General features: G+C 44.1%; 2 protein-coding genes across 4 annotated transcripts; one reads left to right on the plus strand and one right to left on the minus strand.

Annotated features, from left to right (window-relative positions):
* Positions 1-12,467: 12,467 nt before the first annotated feature.
* On the plus strand, positions 12,468-13,143 carry LOC115320945. Its single transcript, XM_040212548.2, has 2 exons — positions 12,468-12,585; positions 12,860-13,143. The coding sequence occupies exons 1-2, from the start codon at positions 12,468-12,470 to the stop codon at positions 13,060-13,062; spliced, it is 321 nt and encodes a 106-aa protein (XP_040068482.1). The 3' UTR covers positions 13,063-13,143.
* Positions 13,144-13,147: 4 nt separating this feature from the next.
* LOC120841621 (sterile alpha motif domain-containing protein 3-like) lies at positions 13,148-26,322 on the minus strand. 3 transcript variants are annotated; one of them, XM_040212546.3, is made up of 8 exons: positions 25,906-26,321; positions 24,804-24,953; positions 23,876-23,963; positions 22,999-23,157; positions 20,095-20,307; positions 16,441-16,612; positions 15,322-15,407; positions 13,148-13,679 (listed from the first exon to the last, which is right to left on the minus strand). In XM_040212546.3, exons 1-8 carry the CDS (start codon positions 25,944-25,946, stop codon positions 13,389-13,391), a joined length of 1,200 nt encoding a protein of 399 aa, XP_040068480.1. In that variant the 5' UTR covers positions 25,947-26,321; the 3' UTR covers positions 13,148-13,388. The 3 variants fall into 3 exon arrangements, with proteins under 3 accessions (XP_040068480.1, XP_042144307.1, XP_042144306.1); XM_042288373.1 differs by having other exon boundaries at positions 25,883-26,317; XM_042288372.1 differs by lacking the exon at positions 22,999-23,157 and having other exon boundaries at positions 25,906-26,322.
* Between the last annotated feature and the right edge of the window lie 980 nt (positions 26,323-27,302).

Below are 27,302 nucleotides of genomic sequence, written 5' to 3' on the forward strand. Positions count from 1 at the left end.
GCGCGCGCAAAAAAAAAAAAAAAAAAAAAAAAAAAGCGACATTACGGGGTAGAATTTTTGAGTCAGTTTTTTGTGCTTTCGGTTCGCTCGACCGTTCATGCAAGTATGATTGAAATAGGATCGGAGACACGTGGGGAGGGGGGGGCGGAGGGAAGGAGGAAGGGGGCATTTGTAATCTGGAACAAAACTAAGTTATTTTTAGATTTGCCCTTTTTATTACATTCAAAATGTTTCCCCTACCGCATGTTCACGCCACGAATTGATAAACGCAAAACATAGTTTATCAGATATGTTTAAAGATATTAAAAGCTTCCACCCATTAATAATTCCGAGACTCGTTGCAATAGGGCGACGTCGTCAATATAAACACAAACGAATTATATTAGTCAGTTGGTGTAGAGCAATGAGGTTAATCTAAAGATCATTTTAACACCACGACCACTTTGTACAATGTCTGCAAACACCCTATTAGGGATATACTTTATGAAAGAATTGTGACGCGAGTCAGCAATAAATTTCGCCCCGCGGCTTTCGCGCTGCGCTCGGCGTCAAAGCCGACTCTGCTCCTGAACAACGAAAGTAAAGCTGGAGCGGGAGCAATCTCTTAGGCTATTTTCTACGCATCCGATACAAGTAGCAGGGTCAACCTTTAAGTATCTAAGATGAAGCGCTGTCACACCATGTGCACGTTTAGGATGTTTAATCGATGTAATCTATCACTAACCGCATGAAGGCGGTCATTGTTGTTATCGTCAGGTTCGACCGGTCATTCGGCTCTTCACGCACTGCCTTCCCGTTAAATACGATGGCAAGTTGATTACCGCCACGCAGAAACATCTACTGTCCAAGACAGCCACATCATTAGTGACATCATTATTTTTAAATTCACGTTTACTTTGAAGGCGGCAGTGGAAGACGAATCGTTTGTGGAATGAGGTAAAGCTGGTGGGTATTGACCGGTCAATTATAGTTGCTTTCTAATTTTTCAGAGCTGACGTTTGTTCTCTTCGGGCATTGGGTATTTATAAGAAATCTATGTTCGTACCTACATCCCCAGAAATCTGGGCCGTCACGTGCTTGAGCCATCTCTTAGCGTGTTATGGTTTCACTCCCGTAGTAGCCAATCACTATAAAAACATGTAAATAATACTTTAGCCTCACACTTCGAAGAATGTCCACCGCTTCTTCTCTAAAATATAAAATACCAAGGTAATTGCGCCAAATTAGGAGGATGATAGCATATATACTGTAGTTTTCACAGCTACCTAAACCTTTCGGGGTGCTGCTATCACAAATAGTATCTTAGTTAATCGAAAAGTTCAATTCATTTACCAGATATAAAACATTTGACCTAAATGTATACTCTAAGTTAAACGTTTCCCAATAAAAGGCAAGTGTGATGGTTTTTAAACAAAATTTTATATGCATAAAACAGATACCTCGGAAACACCCGTCGCAAATTTGTGACAAAAACAGTCAAGTGTTTACGGCCGTAGTTTAAAAATTGAATAAGAATCATAATCTTATCTCCAGCTACGGTAACCCGCAAGAAATTATGGAATGGTGGGTGCATTTGTTTTCAGTGAATATGGAGGGTGCGGTACAAAAACTTATGCCGTTTTTGGCCAAAAACGGCTAAGCACACAGCTCGATGTGGGTATACGCGTTCTCACTGTGTACGCAGCAGTCTCCTGTTTGCCACCTCTATACTACGTTGCGCGACAAATTGTCGAACGGCGAAAACTACGGCCCGGCGAACGAATAAAAGCGATTGGAGCGGGTCCCTGGACGGAGCACCACTGCAGGGACCTGCGGCGCCTTGTTGTAAATTGCTTGGCTTCAACGCCTTTACTGGTTAAGCGGAATTATAGTTTTCGCTGTTTGATATATTAATTTGAATCAAAGTTTAGGGCTGTAATTTTGCCGACACTGCGTAGAGTGTTCTGCAGTTTTTGACCAAAAACGATATGCCCTTCGTAGCGCACCCTTCCTATACACCTAACCTCGATCCATGTGATTTTTGCTTTCTTTGTTTCCCCGCAGCAAATGGTGACGAAGAAAAAAGCGACAGAAGCCTTCACCGGCATCTAAATCAACTAGATTAAAGGCTGTTTTGAGCATTGGAAGATTCGCTTGGTCAAGTGTATTACACCAGACGGAGAGTACTTTGAAGGCAACTGAAATTTCAACGTGTGAAATTAACTACACAATTTTGTAAAATGAATCCCGGTTCCCACAGGGTCCTCCCAAGTATTATGCAAGGCTATACTGACGTTGTAAAAAGTGGGTGCAAGGTCTTTGTAGATCATTTCTCTTCATTGTGGCCACTTACTTTCTCCAATACAGTTCACTTCCTCCTCTAGGGAGCTTTGAGTGACATTGGGGTCAACCCCTTTGTCTTGACTCGTGGACACAAACAAAAAAAAGAAACACGCACGGCTCCCGTCTTGCTCACCCTCCTCCCGCCATTGCTGCAGAAGAAAAAACTTACAAAAGGACCCTAAAAGCGTCATTGACCTCTGAGCCTGGGCTCCCAGGATGTGCTGTTCTAAAGTCAATGAGGGTATATGGCTTGGTGACAAAGATGACTGCAGAGGAGACTACTTGCTAGTGGAATATAAAATAGACGGTTACTAGGACAGTAAAATGTCGTTGTGCAGCCGTCATCATTTTTTGTTTGTTTTTATACATATTATTCTACCGAGACTCACAATATAAACCTTATAGAACATTTCAAGCATTAAAACTGGAGTTTCGCGTCGTTTGACAGTTGAGTATTTTTATAAAAATCTGTGACACTGTACACAGAAACAAATTTTGGTAGAGGACCAGCAGACACAACCATTCCTCAATAATTAGTGTGCACATATATATACTTCTGTGGTGATTATATTACACGCGCAGTATTACCAAAAATTAAAATGAAGCGATTCCTACTAGCGTAACACTGATTGAGTTTTACATTAAAAATCGGGGACATATTTTACCTGAAAGGCTGTATCTCAGAAATTCTAGCCGGGAGCCGCATTTGTCCCCTGACAAAATGTGTGTAAGTTTAAAACACCTCCATACGAGTCTTCCCACAAATACACGCGTACCTTTGGGCAATGTATTTTGCGCTGTCACCGACAGACTGACAAACTTTCTCAGGGAGATATCACAATCTAGAATTACCTTCCCATAAAGAATATATAAAAGTTCAATGTGTGCAAGACTGGCGCTCATGAGCTCCTAAACCCGAACGATGCTGCAAAGATGCGAACATGCAAACTGAAAAGAATAATTAAAAAAATAACGCACGTACAATTTGCAAACGAGCAGCGGAATTCGAACAAATGACAGTCCTGGTAATGCGCGAGGCTTACGAATGCTTACTAGGATATATAATCCCACGGTAGCAGCATTCCTCATTTACAACCTCGGGGATTGTCAAGAGGACACATCCGCTTTCTGACGCCGCTGTCTGAGCTTATGGAAACTACTTTTTATCTTCTTTCGCCCGTTTGTTCTAAATAAGGGATTTTCATAGTCATTATATGTAAGCTCTAAAAGTATCGTGAATCCTAGATTGCCACGTGTTTACCGCGTTTCTGTTTTGTGTTGTGACTTAAAACTCTCCGTGTTGGAGCTTATGTGTGAGAATCTTAAGATTAGGTTGTCGTTATTTCTGCGTCGGGATTAGATTATCACGTTCTCCCCAAGCGCTACGGAGGAAAAACGAGCCAAATAAAATAAGGTATTATTTTTTTAAAACTGGTTAGCAAATTGTGTAAGTGAATCTTCTTGATATATATGCGGGCAGTGAGCAATCTAAACGATTCTTTTTATGCGTCTTATTGGTGCATGGAGACTTTCCTCATTTAGATACTAATTAATAACATTACCAGCAACAAAAAAAAAAGAAAATGTAACCGCGAAACATTTAGAAGACTATTTCCAGAACGCCGTGGCGTGCACAGCATGTTAATAATTATGTCTCTGACCCCTCTTGGTCAAATAAATATTAGGACTATACGTGCCGGACAATAAAAAAAAAAAAAGAAAACAGATGGCACGATCCAGGAGAGGATTGTGGAATAATGTTTACTACCTGCGAGTATTTAGACATCTGATCAAAATGTCGGTTACACCGCGCTTCCTCCGATATGAGACTCTCTTTACGTTGTGGGTACCTCGGACGGGATTAAAGCCCGATAAGACATTCAGTCATAAATGTGTCCAAACCATCAGAAATTGATTGCGAATGCTATCATTTTACCTGTTTTTAACCCTCGCGCATTTCTGGCGCATCTCGTGAATCATAATAAAATGCTGATTCTAAGAAAAGGGAGGGGGAAACGAAAAAAAAAGTATATCTTGATAAAATAATTTAATCCCGTTTTTTGTCGCACTTTTATCTGCGGTGAAATCTACAGCGAATGAGTCATCGAATTAAACGAGTTGCCATTTTAAAGCGACCGAATGTCTTAACATGCCAGACAAAAATGCAGATTCTTGACTTGTCATGCGGGGGATCAGGAACATACAATCCACTAAAAACATCATTGCATGCTTCTTTTTTTTTTTCATTTCCTAATGATTCAATTTCCTAATAGAGACGAAACAACGTTCGGCACCGCCGCCGGTGCTGCTCCTTTTAATTTCCGGTTTCCACTGTTGGAAAGTTTTACTTTTCCAATCACTTGTGTTGTGCTTTTTTTACCTTAGGTTTTGTGGAATAAAGAGTATATAGAGGGCTTCCCAAGACTCGCAAATGGGTGCGGTGAAGCATTGGCGTCAAAAGGAATGTGTGCGGTACCTTATATATAGGTTCGGGCTTCGGCTTCCAATAAAAGTTGGAAAAAAATGAATTTCTATGCAAGCCGGATTCTTCAGTATATTTGTCTACGGGCAACCTCCGGTTAAAGAATGCCAACACTGAAACTATTAATCGTATTTAGTTTTGTTGGAAATCGGTTCGGTTCGACGGACGAAGTCTGATCCAGATAATGTGTTGACCAATTAGAATAAGCTACATACACAAAATTATCATCGGATAAAAAATGGACGAGGATCGGAATGTTTCCTAGGACCAGTGCTGTAGGCATTATCAATAAAAGGTAAAAGAAAATACGTTAATCGTCACTTGCAAATAACAGCAACGTGTTACCGACTTACTTTACTTCAGTATAGAAGCAAAGCGCTATCATATCACTTAGCAATAAAGAGTAAGACACGTCACTTTTTTGTTACTTTTTTTAATAAATTCAAAATTCTTACTGTTTTTTACATTGCAGATGTATACGTAAGCACTATATTTGAACAACCATTCTGTGTATGCCGAAACGTAGCATAATTGCTTTATCTTTTTTTTTTACTCTTTTGATCTTGAAGGTATGCGGAATGAGTGCCAAAATTCACCTAACTTCGAACCTAGAACACTCTAAGAAACAAAGTGTATATTTGTACATCTCTTGTCCCATATGAGACATCCTAAATTTTGCGTTCGATGTACAGCGCACTGACGTCGAAACGAGGATACCAACTTTCACCAGCGGTTTGGTATCCGAGTCGTAGAACTAATTAAAGTAAAATGTGCGTGTTAATTGACTCCAAAAACTATTAGGGGCGAAGCTCCTTAGGGGCTAGCCATGTCCGTATGTCCGTCCGCCGTCCGGCGTGGCCCTGCTCGTGAGTTCACCAGCGAGAGCAAGAAAAAAAAATGGTAAAAAAAAGAAAAAGAAGAAGAAAAAAAAATAGGGGGCTCTGCGATGCCATCCCATCTGTCTTAAAAAAAAAAAAAAGAAGAAAACCCCAGATTCTCCTACTGACATGAATGAAAACAGCACCATCAGCACTACCTACGACCAAAATCAGTATCATCAGCACTACCCGAGCTTCGCCCCAATCAACATCACTCACCACATGGAGATGCGGTAATTTTTATATCGGCTTCTGATCCGCGGTGCATTAATTTCTACATGTTTTGTGCACGACATCATGAAGTAAGAAAATGATCTTGCTGCTTGACCTGCTAAATGCTTGTGAACTAAAAAAAAAATTCTCGGCATAAACGTTTAGCAGGTTCGCCCTTAATACGCAGGTTGGAGGGGACGTCTGCTAGAAATTTAGCGACGCTTTGCGATTCATTTTTCTGTTCAAAACGATAAAAATTTAAAAGAGACTGGGTGTTGCAGAATACGGTTACAATGAACAAAAAGTTAGGTGGATCGGTGTTCGAGTAAGTTAGCGCACATCAGCTCGGAGCGCATGGAGCGAAAGCTCGCGCTGTAGAACTAAGGGATCCTCGGCTCAATTCTCACCTCTGCCCGTTTCGATTTGGATGAACATCGAACCGGCGTGCAGTCGTGTATCACTACTGAGTGATGCACGTTAATGACCCCAGGCTAGCGGTTATACTGCGCTGGCTCAATTTCTCATCTACAGCCAGGAGACAAATTGACCGTTGAGGCAGACACTTCTAGGCAGTATAACCATACACACATCAATTTTTAATTAGGGTTTTCTTTGCCCGACTGCAAAACCTCCAGCGGTTTTTTTTTTCTTTCTGCAGTATTTGATGCGTACTTTAGATGTTTAATATGTTATATCGCATTGTTATCAAGCCCATTGTAAAAGTTTGGGCCGTCTGTTCGACGTCAGTGCACTGTACGTCGAGCTGAAGTTTTGCGGTGCATTTTATGAGAGAAAAGGGTGTAAGACTACACCCTTTTTGCGAGAGTGAAACATAAAAATAATTGAAGTGTAATTTTTTTAAAGTCTTTGGATGGTGTAACGAGTACCATAAATGCGTTACACATTACTCGAAATGAGATACGGAAGTCCTTGACCCGTTACTGTTCTGAAAACACGCGAGTGACGCCGTTACTGGTAACGCGTTACCAGTAATTGCTTCGATAATGCCATGGAAGGCGTTATCGAAGCCAGGGATGGGCAGTATTTCAAATACAAGTATTTCAAATACGTATTTCAAATACTTTGTGTATTTTGCATTTGTATTTAATTACAAATTGGGTAATGTATTTGACGTGTGTATTTAAATACTAAAACGTAGGTATTTCAAATAAAATTGTAATTAAATACAATTTTGTGGGCAAAAATACATCCCTCAAATTCATTGTCACTGTCCAGAGCAGGAAGAAAACTATGTTTTGCACCGAATGCGGTGTCTCTCAATCAAGCACAAGCGTTTAGTGACTTTGTGATTAAGATGCTAGTCTAGGGCAAGAATAGTGACGAAATCGACGCTCACAGGCAGACTGGCTAAATAAGTGCCTGTGACAACTTGTGATGCTTTCCAGCCTGATGTCCATTCATATTTTTGCCTCGAACATTCTAAATGCCTGAGTCATCCAGATTTTCCTAACTGGTGCGAGTTGCAACAATAAAAAATTCTCTAGCTAGCGCTGCGCGTCTTGGTCGTCTAGGTTCTTTGTTGGTCTATACCAAAATGTAATCGTCAAAAAAAGCTCCTTGAAGTTCTCTACTTTTTTCGCCTATTACGTCCAAGCTGATTACATTTTTTGTGATTATATTTCTATTACGTTACTAGAGCCTCGCACACCAACTCCCGAGTGTGCGATGCAAAATTAAAATGAGATACCCAGAAACCCGTTGCAGGTGCCCTGAAGTCGCTGACGCAAATTTTGAGGAATATATTTGGAAAAGTATTTGGAGGAGACCAAATACATTTGGTTGTATTTGTATCTTGTACTTAAATGCTTTTTCGGAATTGTAATTAGACTTGTAATTAAATACATTTTTGACGAAGTATTTTGTATTTGTATTTTGATTCATATTTGCATGTATTTTGCCCATCCCTGATCGAAGCAATACGGGTTTTGAGATGCCCCAATAAATTGAGGTGTGTTCGTAAACACGTTTAATTAAATGAACGTAACTATCCACGAGTCCGCATCTTGGCCAGTTTCGTTCAGAATATATATTTTGTTCAGCCTGATATCGATTTTAATTAATATCGTTCAAGGGGCGATGCAACAATTTTTGTACTTTGCGCAAATACCGCTTAGAACGGATCTCTAACGTTAATGACTTATCAAACCCACGTTCGTTTTAGAGCGCCGCTCTTAGGCGCCCGTTTCGGGCTTGAGCGGCGTCGCCGTCGGCGTAACCATGAGGTCACGTGACCCCCCTCCAGATCACGCGACCTCCCCAGGTCCGGGGGTCACGTGACCCCCTCCGCTCCCCCCCCCCCCTTCCCCGAGATCACGTGACCCCCGTGAGGGGAGGAGGAGAAAGGAGAGGAGCAGGGAGGATGAGCAGGGGGGACGAATGAGAATTTTTTTACTCCGAAAAATGACTTCAAAAGACGTTTGTCTCTTGTCCCTTGGCTGGCTTCGAACCGGAGCCCTTTCGTTCAGGAGTAGCAGGCAGGATCACGAGGGAGGGCGAGGGATGAGGAATATACCCCCCCTTCTGTACGCTTCCCTCCTCATCCTCAGGAGCTGCGCTCCAATTCGGCGTTGCAGGGAGTTAGTTGTAAACGGCTTCCATTTTTTTCACCTCACGCAATAGAAGTCCCAGAAAAAATTAAAGAAAAAAAGTGAAAGCCGTTTACAACTCCCTGTAACGCCGAATTAGAGCGCAGCTCTTGAGGAGGAGGAGGGAAGGGTACTGGGGGGGGGGGGGTGAAGTGACCTGGGGGGTCACGTGACCTTAGGGGTCACGTGACGATGCCGATGATGTCATTAGTGACGTCACTGATGACGTCATCAGTGACGTTGACGATGCGGACTCCGATGACGTCATCAGCGATGATGACGATGACGATGCGGATGTCGGTGACGTCATCAGTGACGTCACTGATGACGTCATCCGTGATGATGACAATGACGATGCGGATGCCGTTGACGTCATCAGTGACGTCACTGGTGACGTCATCAGTGATGATGACGATGACGATGCGGATGCCGGTGAGGTCATCACTGACGTCACTGATGACGTCATCAGTGATGATGACGATGACGATGCGGATGCCGGTGACGTCATCTGGGAGGTCAGGTGACCTCAGCGGGGGGGTCACGTGATCCTGGGGGTGGTCACGTGATCCTGGGGGTGGTCACGTGACCTCGGGGGGGGGGGGGGGGGGGTCACGTGACCTCGGGGGTGTCACGTGACTTGCGAAGGTCACGTGACTCTGGAAAGGGGTCACGTGACCTCTGGGGTGACCTTGGGATGACCTTGGGGGTCGCGTGACCTTGGGGTGACCTTGGGGGTCATGTGACCTTGGGGTTACCTTGGTTACGCCGACGGCGACGCCAACGGCGACGCCGACGGCGACGGCGACGGCGACGCCGACGGCGATGGCGACGGCGACGGCGCTCAAGCCGGGAACGGGCCCCTAAGAGCTGCGCTCTAAAACGAGCAGCGTTCATCCCCTCAACTCGCAGCCAGAACAAACGGCCACGTGATCTGGAGCCGATTATAGGCCGCCACTGTTGATCATAGCCACGCGCTGGGGTTGGGAAAGCACAGGACACGCGCTGAGTTCCACACATTGTTATGGCTCGGCTGTTGTCGTCGTTGCAGCGATTGGACACGGGCCACTGCCCGAATGCATGTCGAGCTAGTAATTATCACGAGCCCAAATCGAGTGCCCAAGCAAAGCTCGGGTCCAAGCTATGAACCAGACTCAAATATCGTCATTGGGGTGTACTGCGATCCCCACGGTACGTCATCAAACTTTGCAAAAGAGAGATTGAATGAAAATCATCGCTTTTCTCCTTGAAATTACACCGCAACAAAGGAGTTTCTTGGCCAGTGGGGTGACGTGCGAGTATCCTTGAGCCCCACTCGTGCCAGTAAGCTCGTGTAAAGTGAAAAAAACAAAACAAAAAAACATTCCAAATGAATATCGTTGCACCGCTCCTTTAAAATAGAATAATAAATATCTGCGGAACAACTTTACAGGCCATGACGTAACAACAAAAGTGTGACGTCGTTATCAGAGAGAAATTTGTGTAAACATTTCTCACATCTTCGGCGGTCCACTCTCTTAGGGATATATATGATATATCAGAGAGCTAAATTCAGCTGGTGCAATTAAGTGACCATTTGAGGTTGTTAGTAAATGACCCAAGATAACAAAACTAGGACGACAATATTTTCCCATTACGAAGGGACGAAAGTGACCGCTGCGAGAGCTTGCTGAGAGAAATTAAGAGGCTATCTGCAGCGGCGAAGTATCTCTCTGTAACGTGCTTGCATTAACATTACGTCTTCGAACCATGACGTCTCTTTGAAGGCAAGTCTTTTCGCACTCATTTGGGTTATCTGCGTTTCGGTCAATAGACCTTGAAGTGACGCAGCACGTCCGGAAAGCGACGTACACACTAAAAGTTTTTACACCCTTAAGGGTGTACACCAGTTTGTCCCAGGGCTAACACCCTTAGGGTGTTCAGGCAAACACCCTTTATAATGGGTGCTTGCCAAACACCCCTGGTAGAGGGTGCTTGCCGTAAAATGGGCGCCCCCTGGGGTGGCCCAGTGGATGCTGGGCCACCCCAGCCAATCCAGTGCCGGGAGAGTATCATGCAACGTTTTGGTTATGTGGAGTTCAAGCTCACATGACACTCTGCCGATGCTGGATTGGCCGGTAGCGTCTGCCGCACTCGGACGAAAGCTGAAATGAAGCATAGGCCCTAGTAAAAATTTTATAGGCATGTGTCCAATACACATATCAGAAATTCTAAATTGTACGAAAATCATATAAAGTATTGGATATTCTTATCATGATTCTCAGCTTATCATGTTTACTAAACACATTTACTTTTTTTCACCTGGGGGGTATTGCCAAATCACATACAAGGCACATGATAAAGAAAGAACGAGTCACATTGAACGCAACTCACTTCATGAAGTAATACAAAAGAGCTACTTGCAAGCCACATCATAAGCCTGAGGGCAACTGGTAGTGCTTCCGGTGCCGCCCTTTCTCGAACTTCAAGTGAGCAAGCAGTGGCCCCAAGCATCGTACTGCACGGCTAAACCATAGTTATAAACATAATGGGCTTTTACAAATGAAGCATGTGGAGCTTTCCTGTTTGGAGATCAAGTGCCAAGTTTTGTCTCAGAGGATTGCAGGAAACACGCTTCACTCATCTCCTTAAGCATATCTATTTACTAATTGGAAGCATGGCGGTCTAGCCCTTGACTGAACCACAGCAGTATTTCAGTAAGTGAAGCTCATTATGACATCAATTAGAATGTGTAAAATTGAACATTTATTGTGCCCTAAAAGACAAACGAAAAAAAAAAATACAATGTATGCCATTCCTTGACATAAACAATGCTATCTGCCAACATGTAATGAAAAATATCACAGAAATCTCAAGTACAAAGAAAATTATAAAGTTTTGGAAAGTGACTAGGAATGAGGAACCCCCGTACAGATAAATTATACCTCACCTACAGGAGGTCGGCATAAGTTATACATTTAAAGACAGAAAAAGAAAACATGCCTCCATAAAACATTCTATCATTTGTTCTGTAAGCAAAATAAAAATTAACCTGATAATACTGTCGCGAAAAGTGCAATATCCACATAGAGGGTGTTTCACGAAAAGTGGACAAATTCGATATTGCGAAAACTATGGGTCGCAACAAAAAAAAGGCTTGTGTCATTCTGGTCCTGGACGAGGAGCCTAGTTAGGAAAATGATTAAAGTCCGGGATAATTAGATTGTTAATTATTTTTGAGTAACTAACTTTTTAATATTGTGTTTTAGGTTATGGTTTTAATTAGAAAATTGCTCAGCATCATTGAAAAACACTAGATCAACATATTGCACAACAACAGAAGGCGTGCACAGCATTTTACAGCTTTCTGAAAAACAGTACAAATTCGACGGGTTTTTAAGTTTCGTTTTGCAATTGGAGCACATCTCGGCCCCGATTGCACCGCGCCCCATGGAGAAATGGCGCAAGCAACCTCTGCTGCGATGTCCTTGCGCAACGCAGCAGAGGCTGGTTGCACCATTTCTCCACGGGGCATGGTGCCGTCGAGGTCGAGATGCGCTCCAATAGCAAACCGAAACTTAAAAACCTATCCCATTTGTGAGGTTTTTCAGAAAGTCGTAAGATGCTGCACGTGCCTTCTATTGTTGTGTAATATGTTGATCTAGTGTTTTTCAATGATGCTGAGCAATTTTCTAATTGAAACCATAACCTAAAACACAATACTAAAAAGTCAGTTACTCAAAAATAATTAACAATCTAATTATCCCGGACTTCAAAAGTTTTCCTAAATAGGCCTCGAGCCCAGGGCCAAAACGACACAAGCCTTCGAGCAGTTTTTGCAATATTGAATTTGTCCACCTTTCGTGAAACACCCTGTATAACCTCCTGAGACCCTGCGTCCACCAGTGTAAACATTGGGTTTTGAATTGTAAGAAGAAGAAAAAAAAAAAAAACTTCGTTGCACACAGAAAAGGACGCCTGTCCACCGTCATGGACGTAGTCTGTGCTGCCATCTGGAGGAGTGTTGAGCAAACAGCACTGAAAACTTGTTGCTTGCTGTTAAAAATGGCGACCTGCAGCACTCGCATGTTCTACGGGCGACGCCAAGGTATGTAATCAGTTTATGTGATTTACACAAACGGAGGCTGTGTTAATTTATATTTCTAGAGTTCTTGAAAGTTCACAGATGGTCACTAATGCTTAATATTTTCAACAGTATTAGCAAGGGTTATAGTAGTCCCTTGTCAAACTGTCTACGTGGGTGGACGCTGGGACCCAAAACTTATGACACGAATTTCGCGATGATCATGTTTTGCTCGCACCAATCTGAAACACTCGCGAAGTGAAAACAATTGGTTTGATTGATTGTGCTCGATTTTCAGGACTAACAAGTCAGGCTGATGCCATTTTAGAAAGTTTGTGCGGTGCCACAGGTTCCGCGCAAGAGAGTCAAGCCACTGCCGAACTCGCCAGTCCAGACGGCGCAGGCACTTCACGTGCCAAAGAAAGAAGACGTCAAGAATGCTACACAGTGCAGGAACCCTGGCTCCTCAAAGAAAACTCAGCACCATTGCACGTCCTGTGAAATCTACCTCTGCACTGAAACTGACTGGCACTGCTTCTTTGATTTTCGTACCAATAAATGAGCCTCATTTCTCTGCCGGTATCACTCCAGTTTTGCTATTCTTCCCAAAACCTATTTTGTAAAAATTAACTTATAAAATGTTGAATAAAATATGTGTTCATTTTCCTTACTTGAACTGTAAAGCCCCACTGTCCCGTGGGTGGACATCCATTTTTACAGAGCCTGCAAACTAACACCGTAAAAAAAAAAAAAAAAAAAAGAAAAAGCTCAAACTGAACCGTAACGAAGCAGTTAATGCGCGTGTGGTTGAAGCACAAATCATTGCTTCAACCATGCACGTGCCTGCAAACTTTGTTTAAAAATTTAATTACCACTGCCCTTGGAGTTGTGTGGCTCATGCCGAGAAAAAGCCTCTCCAGAGTGACGAGCATGTTGAAGGCCTTCCGTTCATATTGTATACTGAACAACCAATAGGCTGCCAACAACATACACAGCCCCTCCTCAGCATTTGGAACGGAGAACAACCTCTCACGATCAACAACCAGGTGAAAGAAGTCTGCATCCTCTAAGTCTTGCCCGCTGTACAGGACACACGGTGTCGGTGGGATGTTTTCATCCTGCGTTAGGTAAAAGGAAAAGGCACAACATATTTTAATGTAGAAGGCCAAAACATGTTTGCTCTTGTCAACTGCTATTATTCACTCCAGTTCAGGCCATGAGCATTGCTTATGTTTAAATAAGTAACCGGCATCTGCAACAATGTAAAATGAATGAGGAATTACAATTGGGGAAACATCACGACATGAAAATATTGCGATATAAGCTTAGAGATATATTTTAGTATCTCTATTTCAGTATGAAGATGCATTTGTGAAACCTATTTGCATTTCAATAGTGAGATACTTTTCCGATGCATTATGATACGCTGCTAGACTTATTTATTGTTGGAAATGAGTACAGGTCTGGAGATAAAAAAAATAAAAGTCACGCCAAAAATCTGACGCATCACTGGTTCGTTTTCACCATGAGAGTGATTTTTCGCTTTGCTATCACATCTCACTTTTACAGTGGCCTGGTTTCTTTATGCGGACAGCAGCCTTCCTGTGTACATTTGAGGTTATTGTTTGGATAAGAGGACACCAACAAATGCACAGATGAGAAACAATACGTGCAGAAGGAAGAGAAGACAAAAAGCAGGGATGTTTGCGCAGACGCGCTTTGTCAGGCAGTGTCATCGGTCGTCAGCGCTCATTGGGTGCAATAATGGGTTCTTATCGGTATCAGCGAACATAGCCAAGGGCAGACAAGTTTCAAGGAGAAAAAAGGGGGCAAACACCGACAGAAGGCAGGCAGCTCAGGTGCTACAATCTATGTCTGCCACGGACGCACCCTGCTTACCTCGCCACCCCGCATTTATGAACCGTACAGGGCTACCGACTGACCATAACGGTACATGCTATTATTTGTTCGTTGGCCAATGTTAATTTTTTTGCTTCCTCCTCTACACTAAAAAAACCCAAAGATGAAGGTTCCAGAAAACAGCAAACATAACAATGTCTCGTATGTAGTTGTATAAATTAATTTTCACGAGCTACATTTACATTTTATGTGCAGTCGCTGGCCATATCTCTCCCGTCCGAACACCAACCGGAGCAGTGAAAATCCAGCATGAGGCACGTTGAGCATGGCTGTGTTTTGGAAGCCAGACTATTAGGTTTTTGGCGTTTCAGCCATTGTACCCGAAACTTGGTTCGCCTCAAATTTTTACTTTATATCTCTGTAATTTAGGTGGCCATTATCTCTTGAGCGTTACAGAAGTATTTGGGGCCTGGTGGGCCTAATGTTTGGGACACCCCATTAACAAAAGGGGCCAGGTGAACAAGCTGCTATTGAACTGTTGGAAGCCAGTTAACACGCTACACTGTCTCTGTATTGAAAACCCGAGAAAGATCAGCATGCCTGCCGCCTTCCAGCCTTCATTGGTTTTTCAGGACTTGTATTCATGTGCATTTCACATGTTTGTTTCCTTTGACATCAACATGGTCACTAATATGTATTCAGAAGGCTCCAATTCTAGCCCCTGCGGGCACTATGAAAAAACATACCGTGAAAACAAAAAAAAAACGAACACTCTACCCACAAAAAACAACAAAAAAACCTCTTTAGTTAGCATTTATTTAACCCTGCTACATTGAAGGTAGGCTGGAACTTTGTTCTTGCTAGCATCAACTTTCGCAAAAATATAGTGAAATAACTTACATCTTCTTGCACGAACATTAGGGGCAGTGATGTTGACTCCTTGACGTTCAGTGCCAAAATGCGCAGAGTTGCAACAGTCAGGATGTCTGAAAAACACCAACAACATTTGTGTAAGATATCAAATACATTTTTGTACTCTTCGTTGCACGTGTCCTGGACGGTTTCAGAAAAAAAATGTATGCATTGTTCTGCTTATCTTCCAGTAGGATCAGTGACAATGAGGGAACTTCAGACAAATACTAAGATGTTCACTTGGCCAAGCCTGTCCCCACTAAAAGAAAAGAAGGCAACACACCAGAACGACCTAAATGGGTGCAACATAATATTATAGATAAGCCATTGGACATGTCACCAAATGGTATGAAACAATTCAAATCACCACGGGGAAATAACCTTGGGAGTATGATACAAACTCCCAAAGTTATTCCCCATACACTGGTGTGCAGCCCAAATGTCTGTCCTCTACGGCCCTCCACCACGCTGCCTGCACCTTGGCAGAGGGTTCTCCTCTGCCAAGGCGCTGCGCATGTACAGCTGCAGCAGAAAAAGATTAGCACGAGCGACCAACGACCAGAGCGGCAAAATTGCAGCACGTAGCACTATTGTTTCCGAGCGCGCTGATAGCGAGAGTGCCAGTCACGTTCCATCTTTCAATACAGGGGAGGCCAGCACAAAGCAGCCCACCCTAAAGGCCGCATTTTGAAAGCTATAGTTTCGCTTACTTCTCAGCCGAGCAATGCGCCAACGTGGTTGCACACATAAACTCGGTTATTTTTTTTACAGTGGAGCTGTTAGCGGCTAGTTTCCCCAGGGTCGTGTCAGTCCTCAAATAACCCGATGACACAGAACTCTGGACAGCTACCGCCATATATAGGAGACGGCAGCAACCATCATAGATGGCCGCAACCTTTCCACTCTGGCTTGCCGACTAGCGATCGTCCATTACTTCATTCCCACCATAGTGCAGCTCCGCTAGTCTTCCTTCCTCAACAAAAGAGAAAGACTGAAAGTTTTTTGTTTGTTTTTTTACTATCTTTTCCCATGCATGCATTGAATGGTGGTATTTTATCGCTTGGTCGAAAAGCCTCCCTTGCGCAGCGGTTTTCTTACTGTACTCACGCCGTGTCCTGAGCCTCCCCAGATCCATGTGCGGTGCTGCTTGCAGTGTAAGTAGGACATGCTCCTGGCAGTCGATCGCCTTCTTTGTGGCCAACAGAACGATCTTGTCAATCCCTTTTGCGACTTTGTCGGCCAGGTTCATCTTCGTGAGCCTCTCGAAATCTTTAGCGAACTTCACAAAAGAAAATATAAAAATTGAAAGTTCAGGAAATATGCCACGGCATTTCTTTAATAAAATTTACAAAGAAATTGGCACTTGTTCATTAATTTAAATAAGGGAAACAAGAAACAACGCCTAAATTCAGATTTTACTGGCACTACCATTTACCGAGTCTAGGCCAACTCACCGAAAGCCAACTCATCGACGGTAAACTCGTCAGCAGCCCATTTGTCGAATAGGCCGAATCGTCATAAGGCAAATCGTCGAAGAAAAATTAGTCGAAGACGCCAACTGGTCGCCGCTGTTTCAAAGCCATAATATATAATTTTGTCCTGAAATGTTAAAGCAAATCCTGCCCTATAGTAATGCGTAATATCGCCGTATCGTAATAAACATCCAGTGTGCTCTTTCTTGTCGAAGATAACAACTTGCAGCTTTCTCCACTTTCACGGTGCAGTGGGGGACAGTTACTACGTCGCGTGTGCATCACTGTGGCACGTGTGAGTTTGCTTGGCCTACCCGTCCACGCTGCTTCGCGGCAACAGTCCGCAGCGGCTCATTACAAAAAGTAATAAAGAAAACTAGCAAAAGGACAATCCCGAAATTTACATTTCTAAACTTGTCTCAAGGTACTGTCCTAAAACCTAAAAAGACCGCTGTCCCTAGTCCAAACACAAATAAAAATTTAGATCAAAAGATAACAAGGAACCATGAACTTTTACCTGGGACCGTCATTTAACTCATTCGAGGAATCGGCCTCGAATGGGTTAAATGACAGTCCCAGGTTGCCTTTCGACAAGTTGCCTTTTGATGAATTGTCCTACAACAAATTGGCCTATATTACGAATTGACTGTCGATGAGTCGGCTTTCAGCGAGTTGGCCGAATCCCCCATTTACCACAACTTGAAGGTGTGGGAAGGGCTTTAGGAACAAACATACGAACACACAATACGCAAGTTTCTTTTTTTAGTAACATTATTTTTTTTAACTTCCCTTTGCTCTGAAGTTCTTAATATGTCTATTGACTTGCCAAGCAAGTCTTGCAAGAGTGCAGAGAAATAATTGGTACTACAGACATCACGCTGATGAAATATCAAACCTTCTTCTTCGCATGCAATCTCTTACTCTTTTCTTTCGGACCCTCGAGTCCTTTTCATGCAGTATGGCATAGAGTTGATAGGATCTCCAAACCTGGCCTGTGAACCATAGCTTCCAACTAAGTCGTTGGTCGCTGCATTAGCTAGGATGTTGCTAACACTCAACAGGCTCCCTTGCTTGGCTGCTCTGCCTTGAAATCGCATTGCCTTGTCGCCTGTCTCCTCTTAATCCGGTTTTTCATTTCCATTACCTATTTTTATCTGTACCACTGTATTTTTTATTGCTTATAAATGTTTCTATTTTCTTCTGCACACGCCGCTTCGCGTGTCGTTCCGCGGGTGAGTACTACCATTGCTACTGATTCCTATCGTGCTGTTAGCTGTTCATTTTTGGTTCATTTGACCCAGGTGTAGTCGAGAGGAGCCGTTTATGAACACCCGCACCCATGTCATAGGGGTAGGCAGAGCTCTGAATCAACAATCACGACGCGAGAGCCGAGTGCGGTGCGAGTCAACAAAGCGAGTGCAGGTGGCTCAATCGCACTCGGCTCTCGCGTCGCTTAGTTGACTGGCACTGTAGCATGTGCCTTCAATACCGCTTACTTGAGTAAGATACAGCCCGCCGCTTTGCTGTCACGAATCATTTGTCTGAATGCCTGCGAAACCGTAACACTGTTCGGCATGTCCAACTTTGCAGCGCCTCACAACTGCACGCAGTTGTCTTCACCCAAACGCTTCGCAGGACGCTGTCTTTTGGGAAGCAGTGCCAGGAAACATGCCGTCCGCCGGCAGTACTGTTTGTACAGCCTGGCACACAGCAAACTGTACTATGAGGGCATGTTACTGCTGAAGGTGACCTAAAGAAATAAAATACCTTGAGCTGACATCTTGACTAGAGAAATAAAATTATCGAAGGAACTACGAGTTTCAAGATGACTGCCTGGGAGACAGCACACCTCTGCACTTGAAAAGGGGTGCTTTTAACTGACAACCGCTTAGCAAGTAGTTTAAGAAGGCATACTATAAGCGCACACAAGCCGCGATGTTGGGCCGCCCGGCGCTTGCGAAGGGCTCGCGCCGCTGAGCGCAGTTTGTCAGGCACCGCAGCGTTGGATATGACAAACGGTGCTACGGCTTTGCAGGCATTCGGACAAATGATTCGCGGCAACTTATCTCTGCACTTGAAAAAGGGCGTTGGCAAATGACAACCGCTTAAAAGAAAGATTATGAAGGCATGCCATAGGCACATTCAAGCCGCGACATTGAGCCGTCGGCATTTGCAAAGGGATCGCACCGCAGCGCGCAGTTGTCAAATGCCACAGCGTTGCATATGCCTCAGCTTTGCAAACATTCGGACAAATGGTTCGCAGCGACAAAGCAGCTTGCTGTATCTTGGTCAAGCAAGCGGCACCCGAAGGCATACGCTGCACTGCGAGTCAACGGAGCAGGCGCGGGCGGCTAAATCACAGCGCACTCTGCTCTCGCGTCGCAATTCTTGATTTAGAGTCTGCCTACCCCTATGACATCTGCGTGGGTGTTCATAAACGGCTCCTCACGACTGCACGCGGGTCAAGTGAACCAAAATGAACAGCTAACAGCACGACAGGAACCAGTAGCAACGATAACACTCACCCGGAGAACGACACGCGAAGCGGCCTGTTGTTCGTCAGCACTCCCGTCGAAAAAGGCATAATAAAGACAAAAACTATATATATGCAAAAAATACTGCGCACAGAAGAAAATAGAAACACTTAGAACCAATAAATATACACTTGAACATATAAAAATAGGTAATGAAATCAAAAAACAAGATTATGAGGAGACGAGCGACGAGGCAATGCGATCTCAAGGCAGAGTGGCCAGGCCAGGGACAGTCTCTCCCACAATTCCTCGCGCGCGGGCCAGGGCGCTTGGGGGATTTCGCAAAAGGGCTATTGAACGAGGAAATGCACAGAATGCGTCTGGTTCTCTGTGCAACTTTTTTTTTCCTCAATAATCTTATTAACAGCTTTTTAGAAGTCACAAAAAAAGGGTTTCATCTTTTTGCTATTTTTAATATTGACTGTGTGCCTTCAATGACCCACGACTTTGATTAAATTTGGTGGTTGTGTCTAAACCTTAGAAAACAGCCCGTGATCACAAAGAGAGAGAGCGCAACTCGAACCGGCCAGTTCTCGTGGCGGTCCTCGGGCGGAAAGAAACTGAATTTTGAGCCTCAAATTCTGTTCTGGGCAGTTGGGTTCTCATAAGCCATGTACAACTAAAAACATCGGCGAGCATAAACACCCTGTCAGTGTCCCTTCAATAAGAGTTTCTGTATTCAAACAAGAGTACAAAAAAAAAGTCAACAACACCTTCGTATTCAATAAAGCGGAAGAGTAGCAGCAATGACTCACTCGCTGAGAGTCCATCAGGTATGGGTACCTTGTCCTAACAGCATCAATGCCCATTTGTGCCATGTCAGAGAGCCTCTTCCTCGCAGTGAGAGTCATCCTTTCATGGATTCCTTTTTCATCAGGAGCTGCCTTTCGTCCTTCTCGTATAAGCCATTCCTCATGGGCGATCAGGCTGGCTTCGTCCTCTCCAGCCAAAGCCGAAGCAGTGATGTTCTTGAGAGGCATGATCGAAAGGGCGCGATTTAGACATGAATATTCATTAACAGAAGGACAACAACTGACTACCTTTTTAGTGCTTGATGCTCTTAGCATGCCAAAATTTCTGATAAGGTAAAATTGAATTCAATCATTTGACCTAACATTGCCCAAGGCATTACCCTACGGGAGCACAAACAGTAGAAAACACACAATATAAAAAAGGAAACAGTCCAGATAAAAATATATAACATATTTCCTTGCACCTTGCTCAATAAATGCACCCCCAACTTTGTATCACGAGGTGGGAACGTTCAAATTTTTTTATGCGCCACTTTGAGCGATAAACAGCTAGACGATCATGGGAAGGAACGACCTCCATCTCCAGGTGGCCAAGCCAAGCCGGGGTCGTGGGAAGAAATGAACCTTCCGCCATTTTGCAATAAGCTTTTTTCCGAATCGGGGCGGCCCCTGGTGAGGAGATGCCAAGAAATGAATTCCGGGTACTAGCGGGCCATTTAGTTCCGGCTTCAGATATTTGCCATGATTATTGTGTCATAATGGAACTCGCTACTTCATTTTCACAACTGAGACATCCCACAAGTGTAAAATACCATAAATGTCGCCAAGCAATTAAAAAAACACTGGCCACTATTTTATTGGTTTCGAGCATGCCAGGTTTTAAGCAAAAAAATTGCAGGTGCCTTGGTTGATGTTTTACGCGAGAGAAACTTCAGCATACTTGCGATTGCACATGTTTCGTCGCGCAAGCAGAGACAACGCCTGTTCGACTGAAACCATGTCACTCAGCTTCGCAGCCAACTGTTCCGAGCGTGCAACGCATGCAATGTTGCATGGCAGGATTTTTGAAAGTTGCCTATAGACCTTTCAAGCGGCAGTCTCGAACGAAGCGATTTACAGCAGGCATCCCTGGTTTTGAGAGGATAAGTCAGTGTTGCCAGACTGCGCTGAGCTGTGGAGTTTCTCGTCAGTGGGCTGTGGCAGCCTGCGTGGGCACACTTTCGGACGCTGGTGGAGGCTAAATTGCCGTGTTCTATTTTTCTTTTGTATTCTATGGCAAATAGAATTTCTCGGGGTTTTTAAGAATGCTCTGTACTATTTTTGAGAACAAAAACAAAGCAACGAAAGCTGTTTTGGTGAGTCCGTGAGCGACAGAACGAATGCAACTGGGATGTTTGTTTTATTTTATGTTGGTCTTTTTACGGCACCATACACTCCGCCTTGTCAATCTACAAAGATCTTAACCGTCAAAAATATTTGACCGCACAGGATATTCAAACTGCATAGATTTACTCGCCCACAAAATGAAATTCAACGAGTCTCATCAATCGAACAACATATATTGTACGTACCCCACAATGCCGCGTTATCCGAACAGGATTTGAGAAAGGTCTCAAATAACACAGCATATCCAATAAACAGTGTCGACGATAGTAACTTCACGACGATCAGACGGAATCCGGCGTGTTTTGGGCACATGTAGAAGAGAGCTGCTTTTTTGCACAGCTTCAAAGCAAACACTCCGGACCCGACCCTATCAGCTATTTTTCGCGAAGACTCGGAACACAAGTCGGGAAGGCTTTCTGGAGATTATCTCAACGGAAATAATCCTTCAAGAATGTCGAACTGCCTCCGTCACGACTCGCGAGTTGCTTGACGTTCACTCTCTTCGTTTGTTTCCTGCGAAGGCCGAGCAGGCTATGAGCCCTGGTATTCCCTGGTTCTCACAGTGCATGATAGCACACAAAGGGTAAGCATCCTAAACAGGCAAATAAAGTAAAAATTTCCAAGAAAAGTTGGCGAACTCTGAATGCACAATGCAGCTGGGGAGTCATGCTGACCGGGTTTCCACAGCTCAGGCAGGTGGCAGAAATTTATGGCTGGTAGGGGCCGCTTGGTTCGCAAAATGGCGGCGGCCAGAGAGCTTTTTCTGCAAATGTCTATAGCTTATGGTTGCCCCAACAGCACGATCGTGGGGTTTCCACGATGGTTTCATACATTAGCTAACATGCGGTTTGAAGATTAAGGTTTTCAAGTATGCTACTGAACATGGCCGTCGCACAACAGGTAGAAATTGTAGTGTTAACGAAGTCTTGAAGATTGCTCATGTGCAAAGCTCTTTGGCGATGTGCAAGGAGCTTTACGTGCCAGTGATCTCGAAAACCATAGTGCGACAAGGGTAGTACTCTTTCTGCTCATTAGAGTGCTGCATGTTCTCAGATCTTATGGACATTGCGAGACAAGGACCCAAGAAGAAGGACGATTGCAGGAGGCTCCACTGGTTCCAAATCACTGATTGACACTTAATGGAAGCTCGCCTGGGATCTTGAGAGCTTCCAGGTGAGCTCCAATCTCAGGTGAGCTTCCAGTGAGTGCCAACCATCGAATCGGAATGAATCGAGCTCCCTGCCATCATCATCTTTCCGAATCCTTCCCACTCGAAAGCATTTCATGCTTCCACCTACTCGCGGAGACGGGATAAACCATTGTAGTTTTCCCGATTCGCGTTATCTGATTGATGGAAGCGTTTCGTTGATTTCTAAGGCAGACACTGATGAGTAGAAAGAAAACCATGCGTAGATAACAATTTGATCATCCACTATGCAGACACGATATCCGCATCCGAACCACATCAGCAATTTTTGATCTTCCAAGTTTATCCCGGAAAGTTTAAACATTGCCCCTCACCAGCTTAATCTTTTTTTGCCGCTTCAGCTGTGTGGCTGCACCTCCATCATTTGGTCTTTTTGATCCAAATTTTGCACGGTTTTCAGCAACCCGGACGTCGTCTGAAAGGCGACGTCTTTCATTTTTGAACTTGTACCGCAGTGCTACTCTCCACGAGTCCTGTAAAATAAAGAAATACCACAGCTTGAACAACTATCTAAATTTAAATTTAGGTCCAGCCATAGCATTTTTGCTGCGATATCAGTTATTGGGAGCCTACCAAGGGAATCGTTCCTGCGCCAAGGAGTGAAATTATGGCGTCCAGCTATACTCTTTTCACCTTTGAGCTGGGGAGAGCTTTCTTTTTCACTAAAGCACCAAGGTAAAGGAACAAACGCGACTGACCCGTTTCCCACCCCAACCCAGACAACTATTTTTGGAGATGACCGAGGATTCTATGCGGATTATCTCTGGGAGGGGGGAGAAGAATGTTTGCAAAATCGCGTTGAGGGCAGTTCGACGTCCATCACTTCCTTCGTTTCCCATGAATGTCGAGCAGAAAAGCTTGAATGGCAGGCACTTACCAGTCTTATATATCACAATGGAAGATAACACAGAAAGGGTATGCAGCACTCATAAAAAAAATTAAGTGGGAACTTTCAAGAGGGGCGAGAAAACGTTGAATGCAAAACCGCCAAAACAGGTAGAGAACCGCACTGAGCGGGTGTTCACAGTCCAAGAGGGTGGCAGAAAATTTCTAGCTGATAGAGGGCCAGCTGCATCAGCATCAGCAACATGGCGGCGGCCTAGGAGCGTTTTTTGGAAAGATGTATAGAAGCACCAATGCTAAGAATTGATCGCAGCTATTATTATAAACGTGCAAAAGAAATGTGCTTACTGATCCAGTTCCTATAACATCTTGGAGCTGAGGGTACTTGTCAGTTAGTAGCTGAGTGACCTTGGAGTAAAAGTGCTGAGATGGGATCCTGCAGAAAAGTCGTGCCCATTCTTATGGCTCAACAATCTCTAATATTATAACCCACATTGTGAATCAATAGGTCCCGTATGCAGACTGAGCCTACGCGAGGAAGATGCAAGGTATTGTTCAGATGGTACACAGTGCATCAATGTTTTAAACATGCCAATGACCCCCAATCGATTATAACTAGTCGCACCAAATTTTCAGATATTTAAAAAAAAAAAAGGAATATCTACACATTTTCCGCTTAGCAAATTCTTGTAATATGAATTTCGACAAAGAGACATGTTGTCCTATTGAAGGAAAACGAGCAAGTTACTTAAAGCTTCCATTAATTTTACACACCAGCAACACATACACCTGTAAATACAGCGAGGGCATGGATTGCTTCTAGCAAATGACAAGAAGTGACCTAACTAACCAAACATTTCTCTAGCCTGAACTGACTAATTTCATTTTTGGCGCAGCGGTCTCGACCAAGAAGCCTAAAATTCAGCACAAAGATGCACTTGTGAAACAACGCAAATAAGCCATCAATCTACTATGTTTACCACTGCACAAAATTTGGCAAGATAAGGACCAGAAAGAAGCAACCTAGCTTTTTTTCCGAATTACTTTTTTTTTTTTTGTATACAAGGAGGGTTAGAGGGATTAAACCCACTTCAAATATATTGCAAAAATCAGTTTCACCTGCTTCGATACTGTGATTTAAGACATAGGTTTAGCTGGATACAGAAAGATACAGCAAGACAAAGGTTGACCGGTGCCCACAAAGAAGTCACCCATGAAAGGAACTGGAAATGATGAAGCTAGGAATAAGTCCGAATTTTGAGACCACCTTACTTACACTGTTATGTTCACCATTGCGCGAAAGAGGAGCTCCACAATCTTTCGGAATGATGAAGATGTCAGAGGTTTGCCAGAGATGATCGTATCATGGAGAGCTCCAAGCTTGGGGAAAATGAAGGTGTTCCCATCGTCGTCTGAACACGAAGGCCTAAAAATAGTGCAATTATTTTATAAGAAAATGATTATTAAAAAAAAAAGAAAAAAAATGTTGCTATGTAGAAGCATATAAAAAAAAACAAAAAAACAGAAATACAATAAATATGTTATAGGCGTCTCACATGCTTTTTCTCAACCTCATTTTAAAGCGATAGCTGTTATGGGCTCTTCACCCCCCGTTGAAATGATGGTGTAGAGAAACCGTCGTCGATATTGATGAATGCTCTAAAACATTTGTTACACTTTGCCGCTGCCAGGGATCGAACTATGGGCCTACTGTGTGTGAGCCAAGTGCTTTACCACCTGAGCTATCAGCTCTGTGTTCCCTGAATAAACTGCATGTGGTGAGGACACATGCGTGTATCAGTCTTGTGAAGCGCCCGTGTTCCTCCCAGGCACTTAGCCAGGGTCTTGTTTCGGAAGAGGGAGGGAGGGAGGGAGGGGGGGGGGGGGCAGAGGCCAAATGCTGTATGAGGGGGAGGAGGGAGAGGAGGCCCCAGCAAAATGGAAGATATTGGGGGGGGGGGGGGAGGGGGCCGGGCCCCATGGGCCCCCCTGGATACGTGCCTGGTTCCTCCATTGCCCAGGGAACGCAGCAGAACACAATGGTCCATGTACGTGAGATGCGTCAAAGAAGTAGATGAAACAAAACGGCACCGCGCAGGTAAAGCTACTAGCCGACATGTGATCCAAGCAAACAATAAATAAAAAGACGCGAACCAAAATGGCTAGATGTCACCACCCTAAGCAAAGCGCACATGTACGGTAGGCACCCGGTGAGACGCTAGTGCAGCTGGTATGAGCGTTTCCATTGATGCCACTTTGTCCGCCGTTCTATAGTGACAGCGGAATAGAAGCATTTCGAGGCTGCCTTGTATCACAACATAGCCTCTATAGTCGCAACCATTAAAACACACTTACAGCTCAAAGGGCTCGATGCCTACCAATGGTACATCTGGAGAGGAGTCATCTGGAGAAGTTTCATCTGGCAAGCTCTCTCTTTGGGCGGTTTCACAGTTTTCAGTGCGCACCGTCTCCAATGAAGCCTCCTCCTAAAACGAAAGGAAATCCCTGCAGTGTAAAGTTACTGGATTTGTGTTAAGGACCCCAGCAGGCTGTTTTAATGATATAACGGTTTGTACTTTACATGCTATAAGTAAGGTTTGGTGTATTTATTACTAATAAATGCCGCTAGATGCTCGCCGTTTCAGGAATTCAGTATAAATCGTAATGTACAAAATTTTCATATGCACACATGAAAGAATAAAAAACGCAGTGGACAAGAACAAACCAAGATATCTTTCCAGAGGTCCTATTTCGGCCCTGTCCACCTTCCGTTTCTTATCCTTTCGTGTGTGGATATGAACCTTCACCAATACGCTCGTGTTCAATAATACAGAAATTCGGCACCTTATTCTTGGTTCGTGGCTCATAATCTGAGCCCGAATTTGAAGCTTAAGCTCTTCGGTAGATGCAAACATGCACAGCATGCAATTTCACATAGTGTCAAACAGAGATGCTGTTGAGTGCTAAGAATAATATGCGGAGTACAGTGCAACACCGTCCAGTAGAGCATGCAAGCCATATCACTTTGAAAAAGACATGGCCCTGACTGGCCCCCTCCTTCTAATGCAACACTCAAACTGCTCTGGTATCCAGTACTAACACGAAACAAAGTTTATCTAACGAGGACCTCGATACATACATTAGCAAGCGATATAAGCAGGAAAGCATGAGTGACGACCAGGCTGTGGCCAGTCACTTGCTGCGGCTATGTGGTCTGCGCAGCCCGGTCACCGCTTGCATATTCCAGCTCACACCACCAGCAACTGTACTTGCATATACAATACGAGCACATAGCCCCAAATCCTCAGTTTTGCTGGGACCTCCTCTCCCTGCCCGCTCCCCCTCCCCCATCTATGCCATTTTGACATGGGCGGTCCCCCCCCTCGACAAAACCCTATGTGCCCGATACAATACTCTATATATAGGGTGGTCCAAGTCACCAGGATCGATCTAAAATGGACCATAAAAACAGGCGCCTGCACGTAGCAATCTAAACCTTTCGTCAAAGATCTATTTCACGGGTCAATTTTTTTTTGTAAAATTACAAAAAATAGGACCAAGAAAATTGCCAGGGTTAACGGCAGGCAACGACCCAGACGACCAAGCCCAGTAGCAGGGCGTGTTTGGCGATCGTATTCATAGATGGCATCGGGAGCAGCGTCCGACGGTGCAGCCGACCAGCTAAAGCTAGCAGACGACACGTTGGCAGCAAAAGCGCTGTCGTTATGCAGACACATTTTTTTTTTTACTTTAAGTTCTGCTTTTATTGCCCGCA

This window comes from Ixodes scapularis, unplaced genomic scaffold (genome assembly GCF_016920785.2).
Source record: "Ixodes scapularis isolate PalLabHiFi unplaced genomic scaffold, ASM1692078v2 ptg002451l_1__unscaffolded, whole genome shotgun sequence".
NCBI classification, from domain to species: Eukaryota; Metazoa; Arthropoda; class Arachnida; order Ixodida; family Ixodidae; genus Ixodes; species Ixodes scapularis.

Excerpts from the sequence above, each read along its gene's own strand:
- LOC120841621 (XM_040212546.3), bottom strand. The coding sequence starts at position 25,946 with ATGAAACTTCTCCAGATGACTCCTCTCCAGATGTACCATTG. Across the intron at positions 24,954-25,905 it reads CCTCTCCAGATGTACCATTG|GCCTTCGTGTTCAGACGACG; the intron begins GTAGGCATCGAG and ends CACTATTTTTAG. Across the intron at positions 13,680-15,321 it reads TAATGTTCGTGCAAGAAGAT|GATGAAAACATCCCACCGAC; the intron begins GTAAGTTATTTC and ends TACCTAACGCAG.
- LOC115320945 (XM_040212548.2), top strand. The coding sequence starts at position 12,468 with ATGGACGTAGTCTGTGCTGCCATCTGGAGGAGTGTTGAGCAAACAGCA. Across the intron at positions 12,586-12,859 it reads GTTCTACGGGCGACGCCAAG|GACTAACAAGTCAGGCTGAT; the intron begins GTATGTAATCAG and ends CTCGATTTTCAG.